General features: G+C 35.9%; 1 protein-coding gene across 1 annotated transcript; it reads right to left on the bottom strand.

Moving 5' to 3' along the window:
- Positions 1-3503: 3503 nt before the first annotated feature.
- Positions 3504-6602, bottom strand: mylpfb (myosin light chain, phosphorylatable, fast skeletal muscle b). Its single transcript, XM_073827846.1, has 6 exons — positions 6516-6602; positions 6256-6351; positions 5419-5599; positions 4774-4852; positions 4626-4674; positions 3504-4185 (listed from the first exon to the last, which is right to left on the bottom strand). The coding sequence occupies exons 1-6, from the start codon at positions 6516-6518 to the stop codon at positions 4081-4083; spliced, it is 513 nt and encodes a 170-aa protein (XP_073683947.1). The 5' UTR covers positions 6519-6602; the 3' UTR covers positions 3504-4080.
- Between the last annotated feature and the right edge of the window lie 4976 nt (positions 6603-11578).

Raw genomic sequence — 11578 nt, 5'->3', positions numbered from 1 at the left:
ATTTAGGATTGAGACGCCCATTATTTTTAAGATTTTTTTCCTGAATGGTAGATGTATGTATAGCCTATGTTTGGACAGTGTATTTGTGTGCATTTAGAAGGAGTCTTTATTGGTGAGGTCACCACATCATAGTCCAGTTTGAATGGGTTTAAAGTTATTTTCAATGTGAGACCATAGTCTGGACTATTATTGACTGTTCCTGGTTAGGAAGAGTCTGGTTTTTGAGAGCTGTGGCATGTTTTCAATAATAAGAGGTTGGATTATTCATTTGCTATCAGCCAACTTCAGCTATGGACAGTGTTTGGACATTGATGTACTACAGATAAGACTTTCGCACATCAACTTTCACATGACGAAATCCTACAATCTTGCATTGCTTTGTTTTATATATTTGTTTTTTGTACTTGTGTACAGACGTAATAAATTTTCACGCAATTCTTCTGGTGGGATAATTTACGGAAATATCTCATCATCCCTTGACGCGTCTATATCGCGCTCATTCATATTTTATCTGAAAAGCAGTTGTCGTCATGTTTTGCAGGACAGCAACTGTGAGTAAATTTTCTGTCATCATTTTAGGACTGTAATTTGAAGAGTGTACAAGGTGACAGTGAATAGCACAGGCACAATTACTGGTGTAAACATAGATATCTATTGGTACAATATGCGTCACATGACTATAAATATGCGTCAACGTTTTCAAAAGCCTCCGTTTTCACAGTCCACACTACAACGTGAACTACAACGTCATTTTCAAATTTATCCACTTTGGTCTGAGTTTTTTTTTTTTTTTTTTTTTTTTTTTATAAATAATCGTTTTCTGTGATAAAAAAACGGGGTTTTCGTGTAAATGAGAGGCCAAACCGCAGGGAAATATCTGCGTCTTCCCTTCGTGTAAACGGGGTCTAAGGGACCAACATTTTGCCAAAATCTCAGAGACCCTGCGCTGGCAGCCCACTGGGGGCACTTAGGCCCCATTTACACGAAGGGAAAATGCAGATATTTCCCTACGGTTTGGCCTCTCATTTACACAAAAACCCCGTTTTTATCACAGAAAACGATTATTTCTAAAAACTCCGGCCAAAGTGGATAAATTAGAAAACGCCGTTTTCACGTTGTAGTGTGGACAGTGAAAACGCTTTTGAAAACGTTGACGCATATTTATAGTCATGTGACGCATATTGTACCAATAGATATCTATGTTTACACCAGTAATTGTGCCTGTGCTATTCACACACTGCTGCTAAAGAGATTTACCTTGTACACTCTTCAAATTACAGTCCTAAAATGATGACGGAAAATTTACTCACAGTTGCTGTCCTGCAAAACATGACGACAACTGCTTTTCAGATAAAATATGAATCAGCGCGATATAGACGTGTCAGTGGATGATGAGATATTTCCGTAAATTATCCCGCCAGAAGAATTGCGTGAAAACTTATTACGTCTGTATAATTTTGGAGGCTTTACGCATGCGCAGTAAGGCGAATTTGATGTTTTCCTACGTTTCAGTGTGGATGAGAAACTTTTGGAAAACGCTTGGAAACGCTAGTGTGGACGGAGAGCGTTTTAAAATGAAAACTCCGTTTTCAAGTGTATCCGGATTAATGTAAACGTAGCCTTAGACTAGCTCTAAATGGGCCCGTAAAGGGCCAGTGCAGGCTTTTTTGCAGGGGCTGTTGGGGACACTAAACACCATCCGAACCGCTATTGACGGTCACAGTAACATAGTTTTGCGCTGCAAATTTTTTTCATCACCATAATTAATGGATGTCTAAAATATAAAAATAAGGAGAAGCCTAAAACAGGCCCGATGCCCTGTCCGCGTCTGAGCTATGACATAAAAATTAGGCCCTAGGGGCGTAAATAAGTTGGGGCCTATCAGGCCCGGGCCGAAATGCATAGATCTAATCTCAAAAACTGTGGGATTACATAATAATACCTAAAATATCAAGACAACTGCGGGTGGTACATCCTTTTCCTATTTTAGTGCCAAAACTCTGGAACAGTCTTCCTAGTCTTCTTGGGGAGAGAGACACACTGTGTCAGTTTAAATCTAGGTTGAAGACACATCTCTTGGCACAACCTGGCATACACTGACATAACCATCAGATTTCTATAATTCAAATCCATAGTGGTCTCAAACTCAATTCCTGAAGGGCCACAGCTCTGCACATTTTTGCTCCAACCCTAATCAAATACACCTGATCCAGCTAATCAAGGTTTTCAGGAGGACCTAAAACTCCAAGCAGGTGTGAGTTGCAGAGCTGCAGCCCTCCAGGAATTGAGTTTGAGACCTCTGCATTAAAGGATTGTTAGACTGCATTAATTAGTAACAAGTAAATTCTCGGTTCTGGTTGACCTATGTACTTGTTACATCTCAAGAAGTACGGCATCTATGCTAATATTTGTATGTGTTTCATTCTTATTCTGAAGTCACCATAGTCACCCAGATCCCGTCCGTATTCAGATCAGATGGTGGATCAGCACTTAGAGACGACAACAACCCTAAATGTCATCCTAAATGAGACCATGACAGCTAGATGCCTCCCTGGGAAACAAGCTAGTTTTTTTATATAAATTATATAATAAATAAAAAGAAAACAGAGAATAAAAAAGAAAAAGCAAGCTAGTGTTTAGAGGCCTTTTTCTGCTTTTTGTTAATTGTATAATAAATAAAGAGATAAAAAATAGAATACAAAAAGAACAGAGAAGCTAGTGTTAGTTTTTTGATAAACAGAGACTAAGTCTAAAATAAGTTTCATTTATAAAAATTTTGAAAAAAAAAAAAAACTGAGTTCAGTTTCATGTTTGTGACTGTGCCACAAGTTGAAGGAACTAATTTTCTTCATATTACAAAGGCACAATGTTTTGTGAGTATACACAAATAAAAGTAAACCCTTTACACTTTCGGATAATGTCTTATTCTTATATAGTGATCGCCCCAGAATCTGTCATGGAAAACATTTGTATTCGCATTGAATGAGAGATGTATGTTTCACAGAATTTGTGCTATGCCACTGAGGGTGATGTCATCAAAATTGGTGATCCATATTGCCAGAATTGAAAGATTTAAATCTTCTAAATGCGAATTTTGTCATTGATTTGGAGCACACTATAGATTACAGATACCCTTAGGGTAACCATATTGATATTAAAAATAGTTCAATTTTGATTTCATGGGGACTTTAAATACAGTATAAAATAAATAAAATAAAATCTATGAATTAAATACGCAAAACTTGCCCAATTTTACTTTTGTGTCATGAATGTGGCACATCTATCAAATATTTTAAAGAGAAGGTCAAAAACGGGTTAGAAAAATGTACTATACATTTAACCATAGAGAACATTATAGAATTTAAAATAATAATAATAATCAATCTATTTAAAAAATGCAGTTTATGCCCCCTTTATTGTAAAAGATGAATTTCATCCATTTCAACAGATTTATTATTGGTTCAGTTTTAGAGGCAGGAAATTGACAAGAACATACACAAGGATTACGAAAGATTTAGGTGCTTTTATTTGTGTTATCTTTGAGTTACAGATGGTTTTGAGGACAAAGAAATGAATCAAGAGAAAGGAAAGAATAATGCAAAAAAAGAGGACTTTGGAATGAAGGAATAAACAAGGGAGAAAAGAAAAAACAAAGATGTTTTCTTTTGTTTCTTTTTCTCATCCTCACTGTCTCCCTCTGTGTCTTCTCTTAGTGCTTAATGTCTTTCCTTCTTAATATTTCTGTCTCTCCAAAAAAACAAACAGGAGACATTAAGAGAGAGCGTGGCACTCTGTTACAGAGATTCACCATCTCTTTTAATATCTCCTCTGCTTATACATATATAATGGGAAACATTGGCAGACAGAATGGAGAGATTGTGATTTCATGATTTTAGATTATTTTATTGAAAATAATCACATTAGTTCCATGCGACCCACATTCAGACAGCCCAAATTCTAACAGACCTCTAGTTTAGACAAGTCTTTCTTTGAGAGGACAGATAGACCATGGGGAGCCTGAAAATGTAGCAAGATGTTGTGATAATGAGAGGAGGTAGAGAGATGGTTGCTGTACTGAGATTATTCTTCCTCTTTTTCCTCTCCGTGTGTAATGACGTAGCAGATGTTCTTGTAGTCTACGTTGCCAGCCACATCTGGAGGGAAGGCAGCCCAAAGGTTTTTCATCTAGAGGAAAACAATCAGAAAATATTAAACAATTTGTCATTAAACAATTTGTCATTAAAAATCAAACCCATATGTCTCCATATATGGCTCAGTTCACTCTTTAGAATGTATAATGCTTTTCATCATACACATTGTTTCCAAGCTAATTTATAATACTTCAAGCATCTGTACACAGTTTTGGGTAGTTTTGGAATGGAATTTACTGTTGTAAATATATTACTGTCATAAATACAGTGGATAGCTGTACAAAATGTCCTCCTTTTAATTACTGTCCACATTGATCAGTTTGGAGCAAATTGCACTCTTCTCAACACACTATACAATTAGAATTTTAAATTTGATTCATGGCCATATACATAAAGCATAAAGTATAATAAACTGTAACTGTGATTCCTGAACTAGCAAACACCACTAATAATAATAATCCGACTACAACTAACCTCCTCAGCGGAAAACCTGTCGCACTGGGTGGTCAGGAGTTCCTCAAGGCTAGAAAACAAAATAAAATGTTACATTCTTGAAAATGGCCTTTCACCATAGTTGTTTATTCATTTTCTAGTGTGAACACCAATATGTCAGGATGCTTACAATTCCTTCTTGATGGCGCCTGTAGCCTCAGGATCCAGGACTTTGAAAGCACTCACGATAACATCCTCAGGATCAGCACCTAAATGAAGAAATGAAGAGAGATAAATAAATGTTGTAAATACTTGATGTGACACTACAATATAAATATAAAACTATATTTTCAACAATTTTTGAAAAAAAAAATAATAATTTTTGTCTAAGAAAAGCTTGCTGGCATGAATATAAGATGTTTTTATTGTTTCCAGAGCATTGCTATGCAGTGAGATTCTGGGTGGTTGCTTATTGAAGTCAAAAGTGTGAATCTACAAGTATTTATGATATTCTGGTCTCTAGATCTGACTACTTCATTGTAAGTCAATGTAAGTCTAAAGGTGCTGCTTTGCACTTTTTGTCATCATCCTGTAGCTCAAACAGCAGAGCTTGGCACTAGCACCACCAAGGTCATGGGTTTGATTCCTAAGGAATGAATGAACTGATGTCTTTATCTTGAAAGCACTGTTTAAATAAAAGTGTCTTTAAAATGCATGTAAATGTCCAAGCAAGTTGTTATGTCATCAAGTTTACAAACCCCAAACTAAAAGCATTAGCAACAGAAATTATGTGTGATAACCAGAATAAAGTAAGTCAGAAAAGATTTGGACTCACCCTTCAGCTTCTCACCAAACATGGTGAGGAAGACAGTGAAGTTGATGGGGCCACTAGCCTCTTTGACCATGGCTTCCAGCTCCTCATTTTTCACATTAAGTTGACCCATGGAGGCCAGTACATCTCTCAGATCATCCTTGCTGATGATACCATCCCTGTTCTGGTCGATGATTGTGAAAGCCTGTTTGTTTTAGAAAGGGTAAGACAGTTAATTCTTAATTGCATTAAAAATTAATAATTAAGATAACAGTTAAACTGCTAATTGCATTAAATGTCCCAAAAGAAACATAGCCTATCTACACACAATAAAAGATTACTTTTGTAGTTATGAAATGTTTCCCTTCTGGCATTAGGTCTTGATGTTTTTCTACGGAACATCTCTGAAACTTGAGATGACATCTGAGACCAAGAAGTATCTTGGCAGCTGCTGCCCACTTGTCTTTCTAAGCTGTTAAAAGGTCACAGAATGTACAACAAGACATATTGGGGATATTTAAAGAGAGGGGATTGGTTACATTTGCCAGCCCCAAATAATCTCTTTACCACCCCTCCTTATTACTTACAATAGTTAACTCTCATGCCATTTATTATTGAAAATAAAAACATTACAACACTTGTAGAGAGTTTTTTTTTTTTTTTTTCAGAGGTTGAATAGTTCTAAAAACATTACTAGTTACTAGTTAACACAGAAATCTTCAACCTAAAATTTTTAAGGTTTTCAAACAGCACTGGAGAGTGTCATTCATGACTATTGATTTGACTGATGTTAAAAAGTATGCTCTAAAGTTGTTTATACATGTTGCTTTGGAAACAGTTTGCAAAATGTATGCAAAATACCTCTTTGTATTCCTGGATCTGGCTCTGCTCAAACATGGAGAAGACGTTGGAGCTGCCGCCCTCTGCCTGCTGCCTCCTCTTGGCCTTCTTGGGTGCCTAGAGGGAAAAACATACACAATGAGTCAAATAATAATCTATCTATCTATAGACTGCCACAGGTTAATCTCTCATCAAATTATAAAAAGTGTTCATTAATTAATCTAATAATAAAAAACTATGTTTATTTTTTGTGTGTTAAAGTCTTCTAAAAAACCACTCACCATCTCTCAAAGATTTTGCAGTTGGTCAAAAGAGGGGAAGTTTACACCACGCTGATGTGACTGACATCTTCGTAGTTCCCCTCTGGGGACTTATATACTGGCCTGAGTGTGCTAACTTTAGCCTGAACATCAGGTTTAGGAAAGTGAGAGCTGGTGAAAGTACAAGAGAGGAGGTATATGGAGTGCTTTGGTGTCACTTTTCACTCCTGATCTAAAATAGAATTTGCACGCCTTGGAATGAGGTGAATTCAGTCCAGTAATTTTGGCAATAGTTTAGTTTACCTTGTGGACAAATATGGCAAGGCCAAGAGATTGTTGCTAGCTTGACTTAGTTTCTTTTCGTATTTTTTATGTCAATTCAACCCTGATTTAGATTTAGCTCATTCTTATAAGACTCAACAGTTACATCAAGAAACATTTCTTATTATTATCAGTGTTGAAAACTGCTTAATATCTTTGTTCCTAATCCTAATCAGAATCCGATAATTCTAGTATCATGTAACTGAATATCAGACAAGAGTTAAGCTACTGTGACTTTCTTAAAAACACACATTACTACTAGCACAGTTAATGAGCATTTGGTGGGTTTGAATATTTGTAAAACCTTGTTTGCTTTGTGGGATGTATAGCTTTAGGTCTAGAAGTGTTCAGCAAGATTCTTGCATAATCTATTGTAATATCCATTTATGCAATGTAACACTTTCTTGTATGCCCAATAAGAAAGTATCTTTCTTAGCATATAAATATAATGACATATCCTGCTAATACCGCTATCAATCTTGAAAGTAAAATATAAGTACTGCTATTTACATTAGCTCAAATGAGTTACATATGATAGATTAGCTTCTGTTCCCTACATTAACTTTTGTGTGTTCATATGTTTTTCACTCTTCTTGAAATACTTGTGTAAGTCACTAACTGTAAACGTAAATAAATATAAATACTTTTCTGAACATAAAAATGTAAATTAATTCAAATTTGCTCTATACAGCAGCTAACTAACAACATATCGACATATTGGCAAGTGATAAAAGTGCTGTATTGTTTGGAATGTATTTAATAGATAAATATCTAAATGTAAGGAAAGTTTGATGACTAAACAAACTTTTCAAGTACTGGGGCTCTATATTGGGGAGCTTATAGGCTCCTGGTATAGTCCAAAACAGTGTTCTGCAGCCCTCCCACTTCACACCATATATGCATCCATAGCTGGACATTTATCATGTTCCCAACACTGAAGGTATGCATTCAAATACAGGGTTGTGGGGGCTGATACTACCTCTCTGCAGGGAGCTTGGATTGGTCTTTTTTTTTTTTTTTTTTTGTATTTTGGGTGACTCCTAGATATTTATTATGCCATGTCTCCAGATTGTTTTCATATATTAAGTGTTTGTACTAGACAGAAATTACATTAAATGTTTCGGGGGAAACTCCTCCAGAAAGCAGGCAAAAAGCACTTCATATAAAATCAAATCCGTCACAGTTTTTTGCGATCTCACAAGTTCCGTTATAATCAATGAAGCTGGCTACACTGCACTGCATCAATTTCTTATTTATATTGTGTCTACACTTTGTTTGTTATAATGTGACTCTTTTAGATTTTTTTTTCTTCAGTCCATCAGATATAGGCTACTATCTTTATTGGGTGGCAATTTTTTGCTATCCCAATAGCCGCATTAATTACCTTACCACTTACAGATGTCGTTACATAGATACTCATGTAATTTATATTGGTTACTTAACTTTTTCTTTGTTCCTATCCATCTTTAGCCAGGATTTATATTTTATGTCATTCATGTATTTTCAATTGTAGAAAAATAAGGCCTTTCAAAAGTTTATGTCATTTGTTTTCAATACTTTCAAATCAATACTTACATTTATTTAGCAAAAATGCATTAATTTTGACATTCACAAAATATTTCATATTCCAAAAATAATATTGTTTTGAACTTTTAATCAAAAAATCCAAAAAATCATGATTTTCACAAAACTATTAAGCAATCCTTTTTTTTTCAACATTGATAAAAATGAGAAATGTTTCTTAAGCACCGAATCAGCATATTAGAATGATTTCTGAATAATCATGTGACACTGAAGACTGGAATAATTGTTTTTGAATATTCAGTTTTCCATCACATAAATAAATTACACTTTAAATTTTATTAAAACAGAAAACAGCTCATTTAAGTTGTAATAATATTTCATGACATTACAGTGTTTTCATCAAGTAAAATGCAGCTTATATACATACTGTCCAAAATATAGAACTGAATGCCTCTCACTGGATTAAAGCTATACATTTTATTGGAAAGTATGTTTCCTGAGAATCAAACTCGTACACTTGGTGTTAATTCTCATCTCGTAAGTAATATTTTTGTAATGTACTTTGAAATCAGAGTGACCCCTGAGTAATTTTCTAGATAGACATAGAATATTATATATAGTTAATTAAAATTTACAGTTGAAATAAAACTGAACAGTTTAAGGTCCACTACAAGAAAAGTTGTAGTAGAAAAAGGGACAGCTGTGGACAGAAATAACTCGCCTTCCCCCGATTTTCACACTATCCGTTTTGACCAAATGAACACCATCCAAGAGTGGAATCTGTTTCCCAAATGTTCTCTTTCCAAAAACACATTCTTTTCTGGCCTTACACACACACTTTCACTCATGGCTGTTGTCCCCTGGTCTATAACCACATGCTCTCTTCCATCCCCTGAGCTAAATATAGAGCGGGGGTTCCCAAACTTTTGTCAGTTAAAGCTCCTTAGATTTACTACCTGAGATTTTAAGTAAATGTTTTCATAATTTGATGACACTGGTGTTTCAGAAACCCAGTAATAATACATTAATTTTTAGTATAGATTTTTTATTATTATTAGGGGCCGAGCACCGAAGGTGCGTAGGCACCTATTGTATCCGTTCTGTTTCTTATTATTAGGGGCCAAGCACCGAAGTTGCATAGGCACCTATGGTATCCGTTAGCGTTCTTTTTCTTCCGCTCTGGAAGTCTATGGCAGCCCACAGAACCGCTTGCGGGAAAGTTGTGTAATTTGGCACACTGATAGAGGACCTGAGGCTACCTGCTGTGTTTCGGCACAGTGCCACCTAGTGGCCAGGAGTTATGAAAAATGGCTATTTTTGCTTATAACTTCTCAAGGGTTTGGCCAATAATCTTGAAACTGGTCTCATTAGATTTGGAGGAGCATGCCAAGTCATACCATATCCAATTTTCCCATGCTGTCCAGTTTGCGAGTCGGCCATTTTGAATTTTGTTGTAAAATGCTATATTTTACGAATAAATTGACATATCATTACGAAACTCGGTACGTACCTTCAGCACCATGCCTTGACAGTGCTCAAAAAGTTTGGAGGCAGCGCCACCTTGTGGTCAAAAGTTATAAAGATATTCAGAAAATGTTAATAACTTCTGTTTAGATTGGCCTATTGTAATTAAACTGGTCTTGATATATTCCTTGGATAATGCCGAGAACATCGATACCAATTATGTCAGAATTGGAATAACTTCCTGTCCGCCATTTTGATCTATGTTGAAAACCTACTTTTGCGTACTCCCCCTAGACCGTTACTCTGATTTTCACCAAATTTGGCTCGGATCATCTTCAGACTGTGCTGACAAAAAATAGTCAATTTCGTGTCGATGCCCAGTAGGAAACGGTTTTCGTTTAGTGCATCAACAAATTTGCTGGAAAATGCCAAACTGCATCTGAGGCTGTAGCTCTGCAAAGCTTTGACATATTTGCACTAAACTTTGTATGTGCCATTGATACCTCACTCTAACTATGCCACATCAATTTGATAACAGTGCCACCTATTGGTCAAGAGTAGTAAACCATTCATTAACCTTAAATTATTAAATTTCCAAAAATGCTAATAATTATTGATTCCATTAGCCTATTATAATGAAACTGGTTTCAAAAAATTCCTTGGGTCATGCCAACAACATAGATACCAATTATGCCAAAATTGGCCGAACTTACTGTCCGCCATTTTGATTATTGTAGAAATCCTACTTTTTCAAACTCCTTCTAGACCGTTGGTCGGATTTTCACCAAATTTGACTCGGATCATCTTCAGACCATGCTGACAAAAAGTTATGGATTTCGTGTTGATATTTGAAACCGTTTTCACTTAACGCATCAACGAATTTGCTGAAAAGATGCCAAAGCGCATCTGAAGCTTTATCTATGCAAAGCTTCGGGATATTTGCACCAAATTTTGGATGTGGCATTATCACCTCACACTGATTACACCACATCAATTTGGTAACAGCGCCACCTATTGGTCAAGAGTAATAAACCATTCATTAACTATCAATTATAAAACGTCCAAAAATGCTAATAACTGTAGATAGCATTAGCCTATTGTAATAAAATTAGTCTCAAAATATTCCCTGGGTCATGCTGACAACATAGATAACAATTATGCCACAGTTGGCCAAACTTCCTGTCCGCCATTTTGGTTTATTTTGAAAACATACTTTTTCTAACTCCTCCTAGACCGTTCATCTGATTTTCACCAAAATCGAGACAAATCATCTTCAGACTGTGCTGATAAAATATTATGGATTTCATGTTGATAGATGAAACCGTTTTCGTACAGCCCCACTACAAATTTTAGGCTTGATACCAAAATGACTCTGAGGCTTTATCTCTGCAAAGCTTTGACATAATGACACCAAACTTTGTGTGTGCCTTTGTCACCTCACACTAAACACACCACATCGTTTTCATAACAGCGCAACCATTTGGTCAAACGTAATAAGCCATTAAATCATGTCAGTAGGCGTTCTACATTATTTTTCTGTCGTTTTGACTAAAATCATCTTAAAATGCCTTCCTTTCACTCATTGTTGCAGTTGGTCTTATGTTCCATGCCATCCTTAGCTCCTCATTTTCCCTTTGAATGCTTGGCCCCGTAATTGCTGCTTGCAGCTATATTTATTATTCTTCCGCCGCAAGTCTAGGGCAGCCCATAGAACCGCTTGCGGGAAAGTTGTATAATTTTGAACACTGATAGAGGACAGTCACAACATTAACCAT

This window comes from Garra rufa, chromosome 22 (genome assembly GCF_049309525.1).
Source record: "Garra rufa chromosome 22, GarRuf1.0, whole genome shotgun sequence".
NCBI classification, from domain to species: Eukaryota; Metazoa; Chordata; class Actinopteri; order Cypriniformes; family Cyprinidae; genus Garra; species Garra rufa.
Note: the sequence above shows the minus strand (reverse complement) of the source record. Positions and strands in the feature narration are given on the sequence as shown.